The 24,023-nt window shown below is 52.4% G+C and overlaps 2 protein-coding genes across 2 annotated transcripts in view; one reads left to right on the top strand and one right to left on the bottom strand.

Annotated features, from left to right (window-relative positions):
* Positions 1-3,905: 3,905 nt before the first annotated feature.
* LOC122365324 (toll-like receptor 6) lies at positions 3,906-8,980 on the top strand. Its single transcript, XM_043336453.1, has 3 exons — positions 3,906-7,627; positions 7,960-8,141; positions 8,490-8,980. Exon 1 carries the CDS (start codon positions 4,012-4,014, stop codon positions 7,624-7,626), a length of 3,615 nt encoding a protein of 1,204 aa, XP_043192388.1. The 5' UTR covers positions 3,906-4,011; the 3' UTR covers position 7,627; positions 7,960-8,141; positions 8,490-8,980.
* A 5,751-nt stretch (positions 8,981-14,731) lies between these two features.
* LOC122365317 overlaps positions 14,732-24,023 on the bottom strand; it is a 57,429-nt gene continuing 48,137 nt past the window's right edge. Inside the window, exons 49-59 of the mRNA XM_043336442.1 lie at positions 23,704-23,833; positions 23,241-23,363; positions 22,718-22,941; positions 22,275-22,395; positions 21,804-21,986; positions 21,234-21,394; positions 20,974-21,046; positions 20,604-20,639; positions 19,304-20,031; positions 17,086-19,130; positions 14,732-16,797 (exon numbers count right to left, since the gene is read on the bottom strand). Coding sequence (XP_043192377.1) covers positions 20,605-20,639; positions 20,974-21,046; positions 21,234-21,394; positions 21,804-21,986; positions 22,275-22,395; positions 22,718-22,941; positions 23,241-23,363; positions 23,704-23,833 — 1,050 coding nt within the window. The 3' untranslated portion in view covers positions 14,732-16,797; positions 17,086-19,130; positions 19,304-20,031; position 20,604. The remainder of the gene's footprint in view (positions 16,798-17,085; positions 19,131-19,303; positions 20,032-20,603; positions 20,640-20,973; positions 21,047-21,233; positions 21,395-21,803; positions 21,987-22,274; positions 22,396-22,717; positions 22,942-23,240; positions 23,364-23,703; positions 23,834-24,023) is intronic.

The following is a 24,023-nucleotide window of genomic DNA, read 5'->3' as shown; positions in this document are numbered from 1 at the left end:
GGATGCATCGCCTCGCGCAGCATAATGAAAAAAGAAACATTTCGCAACTATGGAGAAACGTCATTTAATTACAAATGTAGTTAGATAAAACTACACCATATCTATTCATAAAGTATAAATGCATGACTTGACTGCTTTTAAGTGTAACTGCAGCATAAGCTAATGCCAGACCGATCTTCAAAGAACGCCCAAGAACTTATGCTGCTTGAAGGCGCACTGTCCAAAATTCCGGAACTAACCCTTAGCCCTCGGTATGCAATTACTTAGCATGACATGGTGCCGGTGCCTTTCGCTGAACTGAGCAATCAGTAAATGTCTGCACAATTACCCGTTTTGACGTGGGCTGTCTGGAGCTGTCATGTGGCTGGCTCGTGCTGTCTCGGTGATGTTCCGAGTCAGGAGGTCGCTGCGTCTGTCCACTTCATCACTGGCTTATTTACAAAGTTTGAGAAGGAATGGCAGCAAAGTTCACCTTCATTTGGAAACTCTGCAGAACAACATCTACATTTGATAGGACTCGTGTTGCAATGCCACGCCGCTAGATATCCTGCATAACTCCTCATTAGATATGCAACTTTATAATGAATCATGATATCTTAACTTGCAGCCCCAGTTTATCATATTCATCCATACAATCACTCATTATTGAGTTTCAGGAGTGTGCTTTTTAAATGATTTGGTAGACCAGTGTTAACCCGGCACCGCCTGGGCTATTTCCGTACCCACGACAGCCTGGGGGGGGGGGGGTCGGATCCGACCCCCCCCCCTGTTGTCTCGAGAACCAATGGTCGCATCGAGCCCCGCGAGGCGGCGTTCGAAAGGTCTCTACGAGACCTTCCCAAAGCACTCTTAAGATTTTAAGATTGAGGTCAACTTTCGGGTCAAGGTCAGGTCAAAGGTCAAATTCTGGGGTTTTGCATGATTAGGCTTACGGACAGCGGAATCGATAGCTGCTGCTCGAAACTCACCAAAAATGACCTCAAAGGCCTATTGAAGGTACCATGTGCGTATAGGGGTCATAATAAGTACGGGTCAAGGTCAGGTCAGGTCACGAAAGGTCACGGTTTTCACTTTCTGCTACATAGGCGTGCGACACATGTTTTATGGCTTATTTTTCACGCCGAATCCGATGGTAATGGTTATATGTGACCCCAAGTCACTGTGCTGGTGATAAATGTGCATTGAAAGCATAAAAATTGTTTATACCATACGAGGGCTGAGAAAAAGGTCAATTTTTAAACTTTTTATTTTTGACATAAAAATGCACTTTTCTAGACGAGCTTTGTCCCAGGAATCTAGTGGTGCCATTTGTTTTCACATGCGATGTTCAGAAGTGCCTCTAATTCACGAAAATGCTTATGACGTCACCATGCCCTATGCATGTTGGAGCTATTTCTTACAATTTGGGGGTCAAAAATCAAGATAGAAAGTTGAAATTTGGGACATCTAATGTTCTAATAGACCTCTATAACATATATTCCGGTTTTTTGGAAATTCTCAAAATTTTGGATTTTATTAGCTGTTTTCCAAAAAAAATGTAGTTTTTTGAATTTTTAGGGGTGAAAAACGCATTTTAAGGAAAATCCGAGATAGCCATTTTAAAGAACTGGTTGAGTTGCGTCTATTCATGTCCTTAATTTGCAATTTGCTTCAAACCCTGATTTTTGGCGATTTTTTAAACATTTACCACTTTTTGACTAAAAACGCCGTGTAGTTACATCACTAAAATCGATATATCTCAAAAAAATTTTGAAAAATTTTTCTTAAAAATTACACAGTAGACGTCAACTTGATGGGGGAGAAGGTATGCCAAGTTTCAAGTTGATAGCGTAAGCGGTTCTTGAGTTATTCAAGAAAAACGGAGGGGGGGTCGGATCCGACCCCCCAGGCGGTCGCGGGTTAATGTTATATTCACCAGGAATACAGATGATAGCATGTATTTAATAACAACAAATATTGTTTGGACATGACTGGAAGAAAATATAAGTGCATATGCTGTTTTCCATCCCTCCATCCCATACGCCGCCATCCCTATTTAGTGCAAACATGTGCCCATTTCTGTACCGCACGCCGAGAATTGCCACGGTTGAGTTCGCAAACAGTAGTAAATGCCCCCAAAGATCATCACTCAGACATTATTCAAATCCAGCCGCTCCCCCATTGTCTGCGACACCACATTTGCATAGCATTATCACATTTTGGCCTCCGCTAACTGCCTCAAAGGGGCCGACATATTGGCACCGGCGGAATTCTCACGGCTAAACGAGCTCCACCGCGGTCAGTTCAGGCTTTCAGCGCGGAGCATCAGCTGCTTATTGCACGCGACCTTGGCAGGGTCGCCACATCATCTCAGCGACAAGGGTTGACAACGTTGTGACGGAGAAATCCCCGAGTAGAAGAAAGCTCAGCACAGAATGACGAGGGTAAAGGTCAGACGGCATCGCCATCCATTGCTCAGCGGGCACTCTAACAATACCCCTGTGCGCTAATTGTTTCACTCAAGTGCTTTATAATCATTGCAAAATGAAAGTCAAGCATAAAGTGTGTGGTCGGCGTAGTCGAATTAAAGGAAATTTACATGTTTCATCCTGTAATGAATCTGGTTATAACTTTCCCGGCTCCATTCCATTTCAATTTGGCCTAATGTATTATTCACCGCCGTCTCCGTGTCGCCGCGGCCAAGTTTCACCACCGTGACCGCGGCTGGTGGGAGTATAGCGAAAGGAGGGGGGGGGGGGGGGGGCAGGGGCGGCGGAAACGGCGGCGGAGACAGCGCGGATTCAGGAGTCGTCGTCGTCGGCGGCGGCGGCTGGCGGGTTTTACAGAACGTCGGTCGGCGGAGGAGGATGGAGAGCGGCGGGAGGGGGCTCCGGCGCGCCGGGAGGTCGCCGGGCGCCGTGCCGACCCGGCGTGAGAAGTAGCTCACCCTGTGAGAGCGGGGACGGTGCCCAGCCGGCGTCGCCCGGACTCACACCGAGCCGCCGATGAAGCCGTGAGGAGGCGACCCGCTCTGTCCCGCTGCCGGGACCATCAGATAGCCGGCCGGCCCTGTATCGCCACCATCTTTATGGTCCTGTTATGCAGCTCCACGGTCGGGCCACCGGCGCACACGGCGCGCGCGACAAATCTGACGCGGCTGGCGGCGGCGCGCGGCGTTGGCGGCACGGCGGAGGTGCCGGCCTGGCTGTTACGCTCGATGAGAGACGCTCCGTCAGCGCCGACAGCCGGGGAATCGGTTAACAGAGTGGCGACCCGACCTGGCCCGGGGTGTCAGTAAAGTCGACCCACAGGCGATCAACAGTCATCGATCACCCACACCGACCCAGTCATCATTATTTATACGAAACACGAATATTACCTTCTTCCTATCATGACTACAGTCAGGATAAGTAAGCGGTTATTTGTTTTAAGTACCATAGCTATTTGTAAAAATGAAAATGCAATAAATCAGCTATTTGGAAACAGAGTATGGGTTAGTCAAATATTAAGTGAAAATCGCCAGCGTTGGCTCAGGTCCAATTCCAAATCGTCATGCCGATCCATCTTGAAGCAGCAGGCAATTACTTTCATCCATCTGTTAGGTACCACTTACCATGTCTATTGTCTACGCGGCCGAGGAATATTTTTGCCAATATATCCCGTCAGCTCGTGGTTAACGTATGACCGCACCCTGGGCACCGGGCAGCCGTCCTCAGCGGACCTCGGCCCGACCGTCAGGAGGCTGTCGGCCGGGCAGCTGGCCGTTCGCCGAACCTGCTCTGCCTGCCATCTGTCGGCGGCGGCGGGAGTCAGTCGGCGCATTCCACCCGCCGCCGGCGGAGACTGCAGCGTAGTGTTAGCGGCCGGCACCGAGCCGCCGCCGGCCGCCAGTTCCAAGGGCCAGTTCTCGGAGAGACGCGGCGCGGGGAGGACGTGCCACCGCCGTGTCCGTACACCGACTGCCGACAGTGAGAGCGAGTGAGAGACACACACCAATGTGGTGAGAGACGGTGTCGGTGAGAGCGACCAGCGATGACGCGTCTGTGTGCGTTGCTCGTGGCGCTGGCCGCGGCGGCGGCGGCCGTCCCGGACTGTGAGAGGACCGACCGGACGCGGCCGGGACATGTGCTCTGTGAGCCGCGCACGCTGGGACTGATGGACCGGCTGTCGGAGGAGGCCGCGGTGGCCGCCGCGCCGGTGACCTCGCTGACGGTACGCTGCAGCAGCTCGGAGGAGGAGAGCTTCATCACCAACGGCACGCTCTCCGGTCTGGAGACGCTCACCGAGCTGACGCTGGAGCGGTGCCGGCTGGCGGAGTTGCCGGCCGCGCTGGCCGAGCTGACGCGGCTGCGCTCGCTGACGGTGCGCACCTTCAGCGACTCGGTCGGTCTGGTGGTGGCCGACAGCGCGCTGCACGGACTAGGCGCCCTCCAGCAGCTCGAGCTGAGCCACAGCCGGCTGACGGAGCTCCCGGTCGGCCTTCTCTGCTCGCTCCCCGGCCTGCAGAGGCTCAACGTGTCGCACAACCGGCTCCAGGAGGTGGCCGAGCTGGGTCTGACGGCCGGCTGCCAGCTGCCGGACCTGGTCTCGCTCGACCTCAGCCACAACCAGGTGACGGCCCTGCCGAGCGGCGCGCTGGCGGCACTGCCGGCGCTGACGGAGTTATCGGTGAGCCACAACGCCCTGGAGCTCCTCGAGGCCGGGGCGCTGTCCGGCCTGCCGACGCTGCAGAAGCTCGATCTGTCGGACAACGCGCTCAGCACGACGCCGGCCGAGCTGCTGCAGCCCACCCCGCGGCTCGCCGAGCTGCGGCTGGCGCGCAACCGGCTGTCGCAGCTGCCGGCGGCGCTGCTGCGCGGACTGCAGCGTCTGCTGGTGCTCGAGCTGGCTGGTAACCGCTTCAGCGCTACCTGGATCAACTCGGAGACGTTCGCTGGCCTCAAGCGGCTGCTGGTACTCGACCTGGCGCACAACCGGCTCGGCCAGATCGACGCGTCCGTGTTCGCCGGTCTGTACAGCCTGCAGAGTCTGCAGCTGCACCACAACCAGATCGACGACGTGGCGCCCAATGCGTTCGAGGCGCTCTCCAACCTGCACACACTCGGCCTGTCCCACAACAAACTGCACAGGATCGGACCGCTCAGCCTCAACGGGCTCTTTGTGCTGAACACGCTGTCTCTGGACAACAACATCATCGACTACGTCCACCCCTCGGCCTTCAGCAACGTCAGCAGCCTGCAAGAGCTCTCGCTGAGCGACAACCGGCTGACGCAGGTGCCGGAGGCGGTGAGTGACCTGCAGCTGCTGAAGGTGCTGGACCTGGGCAACAACTACATCTCGGCAGTGGGCGGCGCCCAGCTCGCCAGCATGCAGCAGCTATTCAGCCTCCAGCTCGAGGGTAACGTGCTCACCGAGGTGACGCACGACATGCTGCGCGCCCTGCCGCACGTGCGCATCCTGAACCTGTCCGGAAACCGGATCCAGCGCGTGGAGCCGGGCGCGTTCGAGTCGAGCGGCGCCCTGGAGGCCGTCCGACTGGACGCCAACCAGCTGACGCAGATCGACGGCCTGTTCGCCGGCCTGTCGCGGCTACGCTGGCTCAACGTCAGCGACAACAGCATCGCCCGCTTCGACTACGCGTCGGTGCCGCGCGGTCTCGTCTGGCTGGATCTGCACCGGAACGAGATCACCGAGCTGAGTAACCGCCACGACAGCGCGGACCAGATGTCCATTAGGACTCTGGACGTCAGCTTCAACCGTCTGACGGAACTCTCCGGGTTTCACCTACCGCGCAGTATCGAACTTCTTCTGGCCAATGATAATCTGATTCAGTCAGTCGAACAGTACACCTTTTTTCTCATGAGTAACTTGTCACGAGTGGATCTGTTTGCCAACCAGATAACAAACATGAACCTAAACGCATTGCGATTAAACATGCCGAACGAAACCGTGCATATGCCACAGTTCTACATCGGCGGAAATCCATTTGTTTGTGACTGCAACATGGAGTGGTTGCAGAGATACAACAAAATCAACCACTACAACCACTATCCCCGGATTATGGATCTGGAGAGCATCTATTGCCGTCTTATCTACAACCGCGGCCGCAGCTACGTGCCGCTGGTGGACGCTGACGCGTCCATGTTCCTGTGTCCGTACCAGACGCACTGTTTCACCACCTGCCACTGCTGCGACTTTGACGCCTGCGACTGCGAGATGACGTGTCCGGCCGGGTGTCGCTGCTACCACGACCAGTCCTGGTCCTCCAACATCATCGACTGCTCCAACAACAACTTCGAGGAGATCCCCGGCCGTTTGCCGATGGACGCCACCGAGGTCTACCTGGACGGCAACAACTTCAAGAACCTATCTGGACTGACGTTCCTGGGTAGGAAGAACATGAAGGTGCTCTACCTAAACAACTCCAAGATTGAGTTCCTCCACAACCAGACGTTCGCCGGTTTGACTCAGCTCACCACCCTGCACCTGGAGTCGAACCTGGTCACCGAGTTCAATGGTCAGGAGTTCGTCGGTCTGGACCGGCTGCGGGAGCTCTACCTGCAGGACAACCAGCTGAGGCACGTGCAAAACAACACGTTTGAGCCGCTGCGACAGCTGGAGGTCCTTCGTCTGGACGGCAACCAGCTGGAGGACTTCTCCGTGTGGGAGCTGGAGAAGAACCCCTACCTGGTGGAGATCGGCCTCACTGACAACGTCTGGACATGCGCGTGCGACTACCTGCGCCGCTTCCAGGGCTGGCTGACCGCCAACGCCAAGAAGGTGGTCGACTTCAGCTCGCTGGTGTGCCGGTTCGAGGGAGACGCGGAGGCGCGAGCGATCTACGGCAGCAACGAGACGTGCTACGAGCGTCCGTCGCGTCGGACGGTGCCGGGCGAGGGGGTGGCCGACTACCTGCCGCTGCTGGTCAGCGCCGCCGTCGTGCTGCTGCTGCTCGCCGCCCTGACGGCCGTCGTGTTCGCCTACCGCGCCGAGCTGCGCGTCTGGATCTACTCGCGCTGCGGCGTGCGCGTCTGCTACCGCTCGACGCTCGACGAGGAGCACGAGCGGCTGTTTGACGCGTTCGTCAGCTACAGCGAGCGCGACAAGGCGTTCGTGCAGCACGTGCTGGCGCCCAAGCTAGAGCACGGCGAGCCGCCATACCGGCTGGCGCTGCACTACCGCGACTTTGCGCACAGCGCCTACCTGGCAGACACCATCGTCGAGGCGGTCGAGTCGAGCCGGCGCACCATCATGGTGCTCTCGAGGAACTTTATCGAGAACGAGTGGTGCCGCTTCCAGTTCAAGTCGGCGCACCACGAGGTGCTCAAGGACCGCCAGAAGCGGCTCATAGTGATCCTTCTGGGGGACGTGCCGCAGCGCGACCTGGACCCCGACTTGCGGCTCTACCTCAAGACCAACACGTGCATCAGCTGGGACGACAAACTGTTCTGGGACAAGCTGCGCTTCTCCATGCCGGACATACCAAACAACCTGCGATGTTTGCGCTCCGTATCTCATTACTCTGAAGTGGGTGGCTCTAGCTCACATTATTCAGAGATGGAGACTTCAGTATCGCACTACTCCGAGATAAGCGAGCTCAAGCAGCACCGGCCCAGTCCCAAGACCATACCGTCATTGTGGGAATGAGGTGAGCAACATATTCCTCACATTCTGGTTGGTTGGCCTAATTTGAGCCGTGGTTTGTTGCAATATTACAGTAAAGTAAATTGTAATTCAGGTCTAGTTTGAATTGCTCCCTTTAGGCCTTTAGCTAATTTCGTACTGTAGCTTTACGTTATGTTAAAAAATGGATAGCGTTTAATTGCTATTGAAGGTGAAGTTGATTCATTCTTGAAAGGTAGCTATTTACTGTTTAGCATTTTACATCATTCATATGTTTTTTCGTTAAATTCTTTCAGCTTTATTTGTTACGATTATTCATTGACTTAACATTCTGACGTTTGTATTTTGTCTCGCCAGACTCGACCAGATACTTGTGATGCATGGGAAGTAGCAGCTGCAGGAAGGCGCACGTCATGAAGTCTGTGATATCAACTACTGCATCCGGCATTGTCGGTTGTGCGTCATCTCGGCAAGGTCTCGTTGGCATTGGAATCGTCCCGGCCGTCAGAGCCCAGAGGACAGTCGCCAATCAGTCCAAGGTACGGAAACAAAGCAAGCTCTCAATGCATTTTATTCTTCTTTTTTAGTCATTGGATTGGTTATCAGCCATGTAGTTATTTTGACGGAATTAGTTTGATTATTATTTAGGCTCTCAACACGGAACATTGAAAATTCTGCTCATGTTTCAGTGCATGTAGTCATTTTGTCAAACATGTCTTTTATACCTTTTGTGATATGTTGCCGAGGTTGGCATTAATCACTATTCTGCACGACTCCGCGCCACTAACATTATCATCCGTAATGACTACTTGGTCTAATGCATTTGAGATCGCAATGGCAATCAGCTGCAAGCCTCGTGCTAATTAATACTCTGTCTCTGCTTTCAGCATGCCTGGCTAATGGCCTCAGCTGCCAGTCATCGAGACTGGCACACTGTGTATGGCGTGCCACTGCAGCTGAGTGACTGTGTGACTATAAATGGACTCGGAATGAGCTGTCAGACTCACTACCGCGATCAGTGACCTGTTGTGACCTGGCTGGGTGATCTGAGTCTCTCAGTTCGACGGTGCGCTCTGCCGGCGGCGTCTCCCCGTTCCAAGTGAGCTTGTTGTGGTTATTGCGGAGCGGCCGGCCGGCCGGGCGGCGGTCAGTATTGGGGGCCGACGGGCCAACCCAGTCGTGACCTGCATGTGAAGCGGCCGACAGCGATATTGGAGCGTCCGGACCGCGCAGAGCGCCGGAGTCGACAGCACCGGCCGCCGTTTGATCTCAAACTTGTGATATATTCTGTTGTTATATTTATATGCGCGCAATGGCCGATGTGTGTGATGTGTGCTGTGTAGACAAGTGTTGCAATCAAAATATAAGTGTTTATCGAGCTTTGGCGAGTTTGATGTGTTTTGTATGGGCTACTTAATTCGTTTACTTTTTTGTCATTCCAAGAACGTTTGTGGGGTTTAAGCTGGCCTTTTCTTTCATAGGATTTAGCACACATTTAAAACGAAACACGGTCCATCGTTTCAAAATGCGCACACCTACATTGGCTTTGATTGTTGACTGCCTGTTTGGGAGAGCGACTGTGGACTTCAGCGTTTTTCTCGGATAACAATAGGAGACACGGACACCGAACAATGCGTGGGTGTTGCACTGCATGTCCGCGCTGCGCTGTCACAACATCCCGCCGCCTGATGTCATTGTCACGCGCTGACACATCATGAAGGTGTCAGTGGTTGACAGTTTGGTGGCAGCGGTAATATAGCTACTGCCACCGCCCCGCGCCGCTGCCGCCGCCGCCGCCGCCGCAGGCAGTCGCTCAACAATGGCTGTACTGGCGGCGCTATGGAGATGGGGACGAGTTAACAATAGCTCCGGGCGGGGTGGCGCCTCGCGTTTCCACCCTTGTCTCCGCCGCCCCCGCCCCCGCCCCCGCCCCCGCCACAGCAGATGCCGGTGGCGCGCTACCTTATTCTCGTCAAAAGGCTCCTTCGACTCACACGCGTCCGTCGACCAATATATTAAACCACAGTCAGCAGCTGAGTGGCAGCGAATAAGGGGCGACAGAAATGTTCGAAACAGCCGGTTCATAACGAAAACGACATTTGGTAGGGCAACTGCGATGCTTCACGACTGTTAAGCGGGAGCCAGGATAGGAATTCAATGCAAGATTGGAGGAATTGTACTCGGGTATGCAGGAATGCGAGGCAACCGGCATCCGAATTCCGAGATAGCTGGTGGAGACTAATTGGTATTTCAGGGATGTGCTAATCCCTTTCAGTAGAAAGGTGGGCCGTGATATACCCATTCGTCTTAAGGCTGTAAGAAAACCATTGTTACGGAGCGAGCGAAGCGAGCGTAGTCTTTCCTTAGATTAACGGAAATTTCTGAGTATGAGCGGCCGGCCGGCCGGCCGGCCGGCCGGCCGTGGTCACGCTTTTGCGAGGCTTATATCTCAGCAACCACTTGACCGATTTACACGCGGTAATTTTTGTAGGGTAGCTCCATTCCTTCTACCAAGTATTGGACTATTGCCGATGCATGTGGGTGACCCCTTATGCACGTGCCACGTGCAAAACGAAGAGGTGTCACTTTTGTAATTGTTGCAATATCTCGGTAACTACTTGGCCGATTGCGCTGAAAGTTGACATGTAGGTAGGCACCCACTAGGCAATGCATATCCATGTGCCAGAATTGGGGTGCTGCTGCACGTGCGCACGTGCAGGGGTCGATTCCAAATCTCGAGAACGGCTGGACCGATGGCGCTCAAATTTGGCACATGGTTAGGGACCGGTTAGTAGGGTGCCGTGCAAAAGTCAGTTGGGACCCATTTTGCACGTGCGCACGTGCAGGGTGCCGATTCCAGATCTCGAGAACGGCTGGGCCGATTGTGCTCAAATTTGGCACATCGCTAGAGACCGGTTAGTAGGGTGCCGTGCACAAGTCAGCTGGAGGTACCCCCTCGAAATTTCGCACGTGCAAGGCTCACCCTCTCGCTCGCTCCGTTAGTCGCCCATAAGGCGTTATACTGGTTTTATGGAAATGCTCGGCAACCCATACCATATTCTTTACATATTTTAGTTGGTTAAACTTTGTCTGTTTACGGAGCGAGCGAAGCGAGCGTAGTCTTTCCTTAGATTAACGGAAATTTCTGAGTATGAGCGGCCGGCCGGCCGGCCGGCCGGCCGTGGTCACGCTTTTGCGACGCTTATATCTCAGCAACCACTTGACCGATTTACACGCGGTAATTTTTGTAGGGTAGCTTCATTCCTTCTACCAAGTATTGGACTGTTCCCGATGCATGTGGGTGACCCCTTATGCACGTGCCACGTGCAAAACGGAGAGGTGTCACTTTTGTAATTGTTGCAATATCTCGGTAACTACTTGGCCGATTGTGCTGAAAGTTGGCATGTAGGTAGGCACCCACTAGGCACTGCATATCCATGTGCCAGAGTTGGGGTGCTGCTGCACGTGCGCACGTGCAGGGGTCGTTTCCAGATCTCGAGAACGGCTGGACCGATGGCGCTCAAATTTGGTACACGGTTAGGGACCAGTTAGTAGGGTGCCGTGCACAAGTCATTTGGGACCCATTTTGCACGTGCGCACGTGCAGGGTGCCGCTCCCAGATCTCGAGAACGGCTGGGCCGATTGTGCTCAAATTTGGCACATCGCTAGAAACCGGTCAGTAGGGTGCCGTGCACAAGTCAGTTGGAGGTACCCCCTCGAAATTTCGCACGTGCAAGACTCACCCCCTCGCTCGCTCCGTTAGTCGCCCCAAAAGGCGCTATACTGGTGTTAAGATATAAATTTATGAAGCGTTTTGCAAAAGCATTTGTAGTTAGCAACAGATGAACAATAGATGGAAGGGTTGAGGGCCAGAGAGCCAAAGCTTACTATATACCTAGTTAAAACATCAGCCTATAAAATGTAACAGCTAGAACACGCTTAGTCTTTCTAGAGTGTTGCCTTTATTAAACCGCTTTCTTATTCTTGGAGAAATGCTGCTCGTCGTCTCATTCTGCATAGTTGATGCAGACAATCTTCTTATGACCTCACTTAGAGGCCCATTCAGATGAGCACATATGCCCAAATGTTCCGGCAAAAGAGCCACTGCTGTGAATCTAGGCTAAACGACGGGGCGTTGCAGACATAAGGGCGGATATTCGAGATCCAATTAGGGCTGCGAATGGTCCCGTTCTTCCACTGTCTGCGGCCATTTCTGCCGGTTGTCTGCTGTAGCCGACAAAACCCACTTGTCGCTGATTACTGCCCGCTCGCTGAGCCCCCTGAGCAGGTCTAGGTTCCAGACTGAGAGACTACTGGGCGCTGGCAGCTGGCAGCCGAGCCGAAATGGGCGATAATCGTGTTTATTTAACCTCCGGGAATATGTCGTATGGTAAACGGGAACAACATAAACAGGTTAACTATACTAACGACAAAATATGTTCATACTACTGATATATACCAGAAGAATAGGTCATGTTGACTTGCATATGCATATAAAGGACAGTGAAGCAACGAAATCAACCGGTAGCCAGGAATGGGTGATGACGACTGACGAGTCCACTCGGGCCAAACGCGTTACAACAAAGGCTCCCTTCGTCCGCGCCGGCGCGAAGGTCGCCCGTGATAGCGCTGGATGAGGTCCCGGGAGGGCGCTGTCGGCAAAGTCACGCGGCCGGATTAGTGGTGCATATTTGCTTTGTTGCCCCAGCTTCGTTGCAACACTATACTGTTTTACGGTTGGGATGAGGAGAGGTAATTGAACGTTACGATTTGATTGGTATTATTCTATTGTGTCTCGCTTCTATAATTGTTGGGTAGGTAATTATCTTTTTGGGTGCTCACGAATTAGTCATCACTTTTATGAGGCTGGAGGTGGATTATGGGTTTTTAATGCTATCTGACTGGTGAGCAAACCAAAGGTACTCGTCGCTGCAATCTGTTCAACAGAAACACGTCAGATCAAACAGAGACATCTGAATTCTGGCTAGTCAGGACCCGCCGGCCCACCTCGGCGAACTGTGGAGCCGCTGTCAGATATCCCCGGCTGTCAGATATCCCCGGCTGTCCGATATCCGCGGCTCAGACCCGCGGGGCCGCACGTGTCGGCCACCTCTGTGGTGTCCCCGTGGACCGCACGTGTCCGCCGAGGCGCCGGTGTTTGGCACGTCTCCGTCGTCGGCCGGCCGTCTCTGCGAATCTCCGCCGGGTCCCCGCCGGTCAGCCTGTTTATTCCCAGCCAGATATCAGTGGGGCCGCAGAGAGAGAGTTTGACGACAGACATAAACAAACGACAGGGGAGGATACCGGCACTGATTTGAGACCCACCGCCCCGGGGCGGTCACGTGATTTCACCGTAAACGGCCGCGGGGTCGGCCGAAGGTTAGAAGAGAGGCGGTGATGGAGAGGCCGGTAGTTCAGGAAATGCTCGCTAGGTGTCAGCACTCTCCAGATGTCGACTGCGTTTAGCAATCGGTCCGTCAGTGCAACGATAGGCAAGCTCCATGGCAGTGCAGGGGCCATTGTAACGTTCACTGGTGGATCCATGGTGGTGAGGTTGTTTTAAGGGCCTTGGGTAAGATATGCATCAGGGTCAAATGCCCCGCTACCGGCGACTGCAACGTTCCAAATTTAGGAGAATTTATCGGTTCCTGGCATAAAACCTACCTAGATTAGGCCTACGCTACGTTACCTTTATTCATATTTCATTTATTGGGATGGGTTTCCAATAGCCTGTCGTACCTGGCCATAGATAAGCTTCAAAGTATATTTTTTTCAGCTAAGGGGGGGGGGCAGCGTCTCATTCCCTCCGCTGCATCCAATGCTGTCTTTCTGCATTCGCCAATGTGCGTACCTTCCAGTAGCGTAAAATGTGCATTCATCAATAATGTCGCTGTGTGTAGGTATCCCACCCGGTCTTTTAACTCATCTGCCCTTCCGCCGTCCGTTAAACATCGAAGCATTTTCCTGGTCGCTCTCGCCTGCTTGGAACAATCACAATGGTTGTCATTCAACCGGTTCCTTCTTCGGTCTCAGATTAATATGGTTCATTGTGCCTGGCGAATTCGAACTGCTTCAACCGCTGCGCATCCAGTGTCCTTTTTAAATGAAAGATTGAACGAATGGGACATCTGGTATTATGTTCTGATTGGCTCTGATTTGTGCCGAGTAACTGGTTTTGAGCGGTGATTGGACGGTATCTGTAGAGTAACTGGCCCTAATGGAGGCCTGCTGCGACGCCTTTCAGTGCTCTGGGACAGAGTCTATCCGCTCCTTTCAGCCCTTTCAGAGCGCCCGATTCTATAGGAGAACCATCCGCGACAGCCAAACATTTTCGCTCCATCATCCGCAGTGGGTCGACATTGATCAGCTTGTATCCCATTTGATATTATTTGTCCTAATGGGTTCATAAATTTATAAAAGGTAGGCATAGCTAGAGCTTACCGATGACAAAAGGTACAATTTTTTGAAGTATTTTAAACTTTGATGATAGATATATCTGAAGGTACGTACCGTATGTATTAGGCATTAGCAGGTAGGTACTGACTATATAGGTACTCGGACATATAAAAATGTTGGAGATTTAAACAACGTACCTTTCTACGAGATTATAGGTACGTTCCCTTCTCAGTTCTCGACTTTAACCACATGATGTAAAGAAACAGAGCCTGTCAGACATTTTGAAAGCGCCCGTGCATCATAAGTTACCGTCTTTGTACATATAATGAGATTATTCATGGTAGCTTTAGGGAAGCCGCGACAGTACACTTCCTCGGCGGCCGTATGCACAGACGTGTTGGGAATCGCCGTCAACAGTCCCGTCCGTATAGGTACACTTCCTCGGGGCCGTGCGGACGTGCCGCGCGAACGTCTGTGTGCACCGGCCCGCTGACCGGCCGACGGATGATGTCGGGGGGCGCCGCCGACACCCCGTCAGCCGTCGGAAATCCAATACCGCCTCGGGCCATCATCGAATTCGACTCTGGCCGGCGTGACCGCGCCGAGATTGGCCGGCGACGGCGGTAATCAGACACGCCATTCTCGGCACGAACTCGCGGCCGGCACTTATTAATACCGCCGCCGGATATTGGCCCAAAAATTGTTTGGCTTAAATCAACCCATTGACAGATGATTGTCATCGAACTGACGAAATATATTTGTTTTGTGAACTCTTTTGGTCGCATAAAACGCACTCCATCGTACATACATGACAACAATCAAGTATCAACGTAACATTTTAACGCTAGCACACTGAAATCCACGATGTTTGTACGAGAAACGCGTAGCTGAATCACACTGCACAGTAACGAATTCATCATCGCTGCATTGCATCCTAGTCGCACAGCTATTTTCGTGCTCCTATCCGATTCGCCTGCACACTGCCTGCATTTTCCACGAACATTCGGAATTGCCTTGACACATGTGCATCGGACAATGGACATCTCGCATGCCAGGCTGTGTTCAGGTCTCGACGGCGCCGCCTGAGGGCGACCTCCATGTGTCTGGCTGCGACGTCACGTCACCCCGCTCGCCGCCCACGTCATCAGTGCGGGTCCTCTCCTCCCCCGGTCCAGCCGCGGCCAGCAGCGCGGACCCGGAGCTCAGCCGCTGCGCCTGCTCCTCCGTCGTGCTGACCACGTTGATCTGCGGCACGTCCACCGGCTGGCTCCTGGCCGAGCCGAGGTAGACGAGCCGCGAGGTGGCGCTGAGCACCCCCACCAGCTGTTCGGTGGCCGCCGCTCTGCGCCACTCCTCGTCGATCATCGAGGGCACGCCGTGGCCGGTGGACGGGTCGGCCTCGGCTCCGGGCGTCCCGTCCGTCACGGGGATGCCGAGCAGCGCCGTGACGTCCACGCTGCGCCGGTGAGGTGCCGCCGCACTCGGTGGGACGATCGACACCGCCACTCCGGCGATGTCCTCCGGCGCCAGGGCAGCGCCGCTCGCGGCAGGAGATGAGGGATCCTGAGGCGGACGGGGTGCACCGGGAGAGGAGGATTCGCCGACACTGTGCTCGACAGTGACTGCGTTAGCTGTCGGCTGTGATGCATCGGTTGAAGCGGCGTTTGATGAGTCTCTTGTTACGTCCTTCTCGTTTGTGATGTTCGTTGCATCTGACGGGCCGGAGCTGGTTGTCTTTCCATCCTGAGACTGTTGGTTTTCGTCATATGCCTCCGACTTTGCGGGTGCCCCATCCTTGCTGACTCCACTGTTTGCCGGGGCGACTTGCTCCGGAATGGCCGGCATTCTGGAGCTCCTGCGATGTTTGAGTTTCGTCTTAGACAGCGGCAAAGTCGGCGCACTGGGGGAGTCCTCGTTGCTTCCTGCCTCTCCGCTGGCTGACTGCGCGTCACTGGAGGTCTCCCGCATCCCCGACTCCTTCGCCCTCCCGCCCGACCTGCTGGCCGCTGACTCGATACCACTGTCTGTCGATTCATGTGCTGGACGCTCAGCGGGAAGATCTGTTTTGTCTCTGTCAGTGGTTGAGGTGCTCGGTTTCGGAATCTCTGGTGCCTCTTCTGCAGCCTTGCCACTCTCTCCGGCCTCTGCTGGTTTGGTGCTCGCCGGTGTCGTCTTGCTGGTATCATCATGCTCCTCTCCAGTCACAACATCCTTGGACTTGTTTGCCGGTATTTCAGGCACATTATTCTCGTATTTCGTTGATCCTCTTCGGCCAGCAAGGCCTGCCGTCTTGTCGTGATCTACTCCGTAATCTTGGCTAAGCCCATGTGTTCCTTTACTTTCCACGTTATTGAGTGGCCTTCTTTGCATACTGCTCTTGTTTTCGGCTTCAGTAGCCTCGATTTCATTTCGCTCGTCTGAAATGGACACCCTTCTTGCCCTTGTTGTCTCTCTACCTGCAGAGACCGCAGGTCTCTCTGGCTGAGTTTGACCATTCTCGGATGTATTTTCCTTTGACTCAGATATATCGGTGGCCCATGACGCCTTCTTCTTTTTGCCTGCTGATATCGACCTCGACCGGGGAGACTTTGGGGCTGGGTCGCGTCCCTTGACCTTGCCCTTGCCGTAGTCGGCGGAAGGCGACCCTACCACCTGGTAGATGGTTTCCACTGCCTCTTCGTCCGAGTCGAACTGGCCGCTGAACGAGCCGAGCAACTTCTGCAGCTTGCCCCACTGTCGTCGGGCCTTTCGCTGAGCGTCCCTGAGCCTATGGATGGTGACTGGCTTCCCCATAGGAAACTGAAACAAAGGGGGGGGGGGCGATTGTGCGCTATTACGGATGCAACTGAGGCGTGCTCAAGCTGGAACTACAGAGAATAGAACTGCATCGAATCATATAATATGCTGCCATGTGCTGCAATCAGGTCAAACGCATACCGCACTTTTTCTATTGGTATTATTACCTAGACAGTGAACGACGAGACGTACTTGAATTGACTACAAAATTAAATACGAGATAATTCCTTACATCGAAGGTGGTACGCCTTAGGCAAGGAACTCTTATAGAGCCAATGGAAAATATTTCACCTCAAATTTCAGCGTCGGCGTTTGTGTTATCACAACCGGCGTGTAGAGCCCCCGAGGAGCTAGAAGGTGAATTGTGTTGCATCTCGGAGGAGCTTGGGACAGGAACCGTACGTTTCCCCACTCGTCGCATAGGTCTAGCTCAACCTCTGTATCGGTGATACCCAGTCGAATCTTCAGGTAATCCAGCACCACTCTTACACCACAGTCTCGGTTTACAATTATTGTATTTTCCTCGCTAGCCTTCACGCGAAAGAAACCCATACCGGAAATGTCTTATCAATGTTTACACTTCAATCCATGGATCGTCCACAATCACCGATAGCGTGTGCAAAGCACACAAAGCTGTATGGCATGAGTCAAGCATGAGTGTGCCAAGGCCCTAGTGTGCAGCGAAGTGTTGAAGATCTGTGGTTGAAGTGATTGCAAACATCGCAAACATTCCATTGCCTGCCATTGATACCATTGATCAAACAAGATATATCGACTGAGAACACGTGCTTTGTATTTGCGTCGACGCCTCCCTCTTTGCTACGAAGCCACTCGAGCTAATGCCGTCGCCAGGATATCGAGGCCAAGGTGACAGAGATGATACACCGATATCGCTAACTACTACATAGCACGACCATCACACTTTTAAAAGTTTGTGCTAGTTCATTATCGATAATTATCGGTAGTGTATTATCGTACATTATCAGTAATTATCGATGCTCACAAATTAAACAAGAAAGCTGATGCATTACGCAAAATTTAACTACGGACCAATCGAGACAATTAAGTAATGTCTGATTCATTGGTACATTGAAAATGATGAACTCATCGTAATTCACCAAGCATTATTGAATGATTTTATTTGAACTTTATTGACAAACTGCATGGATGATCTAACCCGTTTCCGGTTTATTTTAATGAACGTCTAACAACTCGGGATGATTTGCTATTAATGCTATTTCCCGAAGACAGTTATGAACACAACGATCTGCAACACTGTACAGCACAACAGAACACAATATCGAAATTGCACTAGCGATATCTGGATTCAGTTTCTTATAAGCGAACACAATCTGTTTACATCTAGCCACCTATCCTATGTAGTTCAACACATATTACAAACGACATGGATGGATAGGGTAAGCTAATGCTGGTGGTCACGATGCTTGCGACTTCAGCCCTCTGCTGTGTTATTTGATATCAAAGTCCGTTCACATTTGCAACAAAATGGTCCGTTCTGCCTCATAGCGATTCTGCCTATATTTATTAAATAGTAGGTGTGACAATGTATAATTGATAGGCATACTTTTATTCATACACTTAACACATTAACCATGTTTTGGTAGCGAGTAGCTTTGCAAGAGGCTCGTAAGCACGTAACCACCAGCATCCGCTTGTAAGTTCAGCACACACAAACAGCAGGCAAACTAAACACAGCTGTCCACGGGCTCCGTTTCCGGCCGACGTCGGGGATGCGAGCTTCTCTTGCGTTATTTTTTAAACAAAAATGCATGGTAAATATTTAATAATTTTACATTCAGTCCAATTTCCATATTATAATTTGCACCTTTATACTGGGTCCATTGGTGTTATGAGGTAAAAAATCACTTTAGATATAAGGAGGTTTTCCCCCACAGCCAAGTCGAATACGGATGTGGAGCCCATGGATGCGATACAAGATGCTCATCTCAGACAAAGCTTTGGTTCCGGATGGCACAGGCAATCAACCATTTTCAGCAAATGGGTGTAGTAAAACTGTTTCAAGCAATTTGCCAAGGAACTTCTGGATCAAAAGTCATTTTTCTTCTTCTTCTTCTCCTTCTTTGGTTCGGGCCTCTTCCTGCTGATCTTTGGTGATACACTCGCAGGCCGCAGCGGCAGGAGATACGGACGATTGTGGTCCTGTGATTTTCTTCTGCCTTCTGACGCTAGGTGTCGCACGTAGCGTAGTTCCGAGATTCAGATGTCGCTCGCGGCGCGGGAGGGCAGCTCTCTGGGAGAGAGCTGCGGCCGGTGTGACCACGTCGGCTGGCGGCGCCGGGCGCCAGCAGCGGCTCCTGTGGGATGAACATAGGTGCTCACTGATAGGGAATAATGTGTTGTATTGTTGAACAGCTTTTATTTTGTTCCTTATGGGTGAAGTACAAGATATTTTTCACCTTTTAGGTTTTATTACCAGAAGCATTTTTGAGAGAAAACATTTGCGCAACATTCAGCAGCGCCAACACACCTGTCAGCTCCCGTAGACATCTTCACCGGTCGCCGGACGCGCTGATGTAGTCGTGACGATCCTCTCTCAACATTGGCTGATGATCCGTGAAGTCACACCAGCGGAGACGGACGGAGCACCGGGCCGGACCGGGCCGCCGCCAGCCGCCGAGTACAAGTGGGCTCCGCCAGTTGGAGGCGGAATTGAGGGAGGCTCCAGCCTCCAGCCGCTCCGACGGGCCATAGGGTGGAGAATCCAGCAGCAGCAGCAGCACCAGCACCAGCAGCAGCGGCTGTGCTGCAGCTGCAGAGAGGGAGGGGGATGAGCGAATGGAAAGACTGGGCTTGAAGGGGATACCTACGTCGATTAATAGATATATGAATCGGTAATAGTTTAAGTTTTGGTATTTGATCGCTTATGTGTCAGAATGTTTTTGAATAGTCGTTACTTTATGGAATTATGACACGTTTTTATTTGTATGTTAACACTACACTGTGGGTGCGCGTAAGCCCCTGGACACCATTCAATTAGGTATTCATACAGACTGAAAAATAAAAGATTGTCTTACCTGCGGTTAGCAAAGAGGATATTTCTTATCGGTGGAATTCTGGCCAAGTATAGCTCATGTATGGTCTCACCTCTAGATTTGCCCTCTGGTCCTGTTCTGGTCTATCGCCATTCCTGCTGTTGTCCTGTTATTGGTAAGTTTGGCACATACCACTGCACATACGAGCATGTCTCCTCACGCACTGTCAAACGTCATGTCACATATCGAAACATATACACAGTCAAACGATCGTTGTGGTTTCAATGTTCGATTTATGCTTACCATCGCTGCAAGAAAACGGTCATATACAGTTATACACCAAGTGAGAAGACATTACAACGCATACAATATCCATTGCATAGTCACCAATAATCAGGCACGATCATATAACACTCTCGCATTCACTCTCTCTCTCTCATTTGCGCTGTGCAGGGCTGGGTTAAGGATAAGGATGTCATATTCACAAGCTGCACAGCACCACACATGTATCACAAATACGATCACATCATCGACGCATGTATCACAAATACGATCACATCATCGACTCAGTATATTACACACACAATTCAAAACAAGGCAATGAATGAGAGACGGTTGAATGGTCTTACTTATGCCAAGTACCTACTAGCAATGAGCTCAATTAATCAATATATGAAGGTGCATAAAGCAGCTTCATTTTTTAAGGTGTGAATCACTACACCTTTTCAATTTGTCTCATTGGTTTTACTTTATTTCACATTTTCAGTATGTACTGCCGATCCCAGTTTTGCTCACCTCATGTAATGCTGTCCCGATTTCCGCAGCTTGTCGCTGCAGACAAATCCGTATTGTGCTCGGTTCGACGCAGTGATGACAAGAAAAAAAATCAGGTGGTCAGAGACTCACAAGCATAGATACAATATTATACCGTTCCAGTGCGCACTAATCTTAAAGTCGATGCCTAATTGTATTCTTCTGTACTGAATCGTGCTATCATCAATTCAATTGCTGTGATTTATTGCGATTCTTTTTTTATTTAATTGCGAGCAAATATACCACGCAAAGGTTGAACGATTAGCACAAGCGAGAGACTGAGGCAGATCTAACAGAGCGTCGATGACGGACGAGCGCTGCTTTCAACCCGGCTCCCTCGCCCCGTACTTACGGTTACAGAGGGTAATGTTGAAGGGCTCCCAGACCATGAGGTCGCTCTCCGGATCGTGGATGCACATCACCTCCTGCCGGCGAGCGACAAAACACGAGGCCATCATCACCACAATTACATGTCAGTGCAGTGGGCCGGTACCGCAACACGTCAGTAGGCCGTCACCACTATCGTTTCAAAGGCGTCTCAAAGTGCGCATCAGGGTGGTCTAAAGCCACTATTCAATGCTCAGTAATCAAACGCCTTACAGAAAAGCTCACCTGAATGGTCTCGTTGAACTCCCAGGTGAGTCGGCGGTGAGGACACCGGTACTGGATGACCACGTCCAGCTCGTAGTTGGGCTGGCCGTCCTCGCCTTTTGGCCACTTCCTCGTCATGCCCTTCTGGAAGACCTCCGGAGGTTCCTCAGCGCAGCGGCGCTCTGACAGAGGGCAGAATCGGCAGTCAGCGCTGCGCCGACCAATACGAGTAGGTGGCCGAACAGGGAGCTCAGTTAGAGGGCAGCAGCGGAGGGGAGAATGGGCAGTCAGCGCTGCGCAGACCCATAGGGGGCCGAATAGGAGCTCTGATCGGCGGTCAGCGCTGCGTCGACCCACAGGTGGAACGGATGGGGAGCTTTGATAGTGAGGACCTTGCTTTGCATCGCTCAGCTGCTGCAAACGTGGTCAGTGGTCACCTTTCGATATAAAACGGCTAAACTAGCTGCTTTGAAACGCCCCACACGTATCGTGTACAACAATTAAAGTGCGTACACTGATAAGCGCCACCTGGGAAATTATCCCAACCAGCAGCGAGCGAGCGGCGCCGGTCGACGGGCCGGGCAGACTCACTCTGACAGGGCGGCATGACGGCCGGCTCCCAGACTTTGGTCTCGAGCAGGCACTCTGCCGACTTTTGGCGGCTGCCGTCGGCGAACTCCCAGGCCGGAGGACACGTGTAGTTGCTGAACACGAGGCCGTAGCTGAACGTCTGGTTGGTGACCGTCTCCGGCGCCGGGTCCGGGCACGGCATCACTGACGGCAGCGGCGCGGTAAACAGAGTGGCAGGACTTCACAGCGGAGTTGTTCTTGGCTACATATTTTGTTGATACGGTGTCTGCACATCGCACATTATGCACCACATGGGCTATCGATAGCGAGCCGCGGGAAGTACAGACATATCCTTAAGCAAGACGGAACAAAAAGTGACCGTGCATGAATTGCCATTAATTTAGGAATGCATTTTCTTTCCGCGACAGATCCCGAGTAGAAGCTTTGGTGACAACCACTGTGAGTCGGCCTGAGGGAGATGTTTTTACTCACAGATGCAATCCTCCAGTTCCGTCAAGGACCAGTTGCCGTTCTCTTGGCACGTGCTGAAGTGCTCTATGGCCCCGTCACTGGGGAAGGCCCAGCCGACACCGGGAGTGCACCAGTAGCGCACCTGAGAGAAGGGATAGTTGTCGGGTTCATCATACAGATCTCCTGGGGTTAAATGTAAGGAGCCATTCGTACCTGATAACTAGTCAGGTGGCTGGAGGTCGAAACAGGGGCCGGTTATATCACAGCCAGGCCACTTGAGATCATGGTCACTGGCTATACCAGACAGTCTCTCACTGTCACTCACTCACTCCGTTTAGTCAGTGAACTGTCGGAGTGTCTGTCTCACTCGCTGTAACTCACCGTGTACCCGTAGCTGACACTCCCGTTCACTCACCGTGTGTCTGTTAACTCTCCGAGTGTCTGTCTCACTCGCTGGCACTCACCGTGTGTCCATAACTGATTGTGGCGTTGTCCCAGTCGTACGAGACCCACTCGGGGGGCTCGAGAGGTGGCCCCAAACAGTCGAACGGCACGCAGTTGGGCAGAAAGGCTGGCATCCACTGGCCGGTGGCGTCACACTCGACCGACGTAAGCTGGCTCCACGGTGACGGGTTGATGGACCAGTTCCCCTCGTGGGCTTTGCGGACCAGGCCCTCGAACACGTGACCTGACGGGAGGTCAGGTCAGACGCCAGGCGCGTGATCGGTCGGGTGGGTGATTTTGTATCGGGTCACAGATTAGCGAGAGAGACTGACAGCTTGGCCTTGGTGAGTCTTCGGTCGGAACCCATAATGCTTATACTTAATCCTGGGGCTATACAACACACATTTCCAATGAATATCCGCGTCTACTTCCCCCTATATTATTTGGGTTCGCTTATGTTTGGGATGAAGAGAAAACTGGCTATTAGAGCACGCCAAACTTCCCTTTCTATAACATCTCCTCGTTGACGACACCGTGGCTTACCGGTGGGACAGGTGAACTCGATGGGAGTGAGATACTCGTAAAGGCCGTCCCAGACGAGCACGCTGGCGTTTCCCGGAGAGGTGTCGGCCGGTACGTTCGGCAGCTCACGGGAACACTGTACCGCTGTGTGGGCGGCGGTGAGGGGGGGGGGGCGTCAGATGTCAGAAACGGCTCAGAGAGCAGCCGGGTCTAGATATATAGATGCGGTGATCGCCAATATGAAATATGAATAACATTTAATACTTGGCTGAAATTTAAACGAACATTGCTGTCTTTTTCATATTTACAATCACTGTAAAATAATGTCATAAGGCGTTTGTTTCAGTATGTGCCGGAAAGTGTTACATTCTTCTATCAAATTACAGATTGTCGAAAACAGCACATTTTTTTCACGTCACCACGCAGCCAAAATCTGCGCCTTTCGGCAGGCTATCCGTTCCCTCCTTTTCCGCATGACTCTTACGTTGACAGGTGGCGTTGCTGAGCCCAGGCTCCGGCTCCCACGTCCAGTTTCCACAGGTAAGTTTGATGATGTTTTTATTGTTCTTATCGAAGACGTACCCGATCGGACACTGGTAGGTGATATTTTGGTACTGCAAAGTTTCGAACATTGTTACCATTTGCTTGCGAACTTCCAGCGTATATATCATACTAGTTTCAATACGTCAACTGCGATTTGAAAAGTCATTTATTTTTGCAGCAGTGTTAACATAACTGATGCTGTGTGCCACTGATTCGAATCAGTCCCACCAGTGCAAATCGTCAACCACATCGCCACGCCTG

The sequence above is a fragment of the Amphibalanus amphitrite genome, unplaced genomic scaffold, assembly GCF_019059575.1.
Source record: "Amphibalanus amphitrite isolate SeventyFive unplaced genomic scaffold, NRLGWU_Aamphi_draft 000730F_arrow, whole genome shotgun sequence".
Taxonomy (NCBI): domain Eukaryota; kingdom Metazoa; phylum Arthropoda; class Thecostraca; order Balanomorpha; family Balanidae; genus Amphibalanus; species Amphibalanus amphitrite.
The sequence above is the reverse complement of the archived record's forward strand: the minus strand, read 5'-3'. Positions and strand labels throughout refer to the sequence as shown.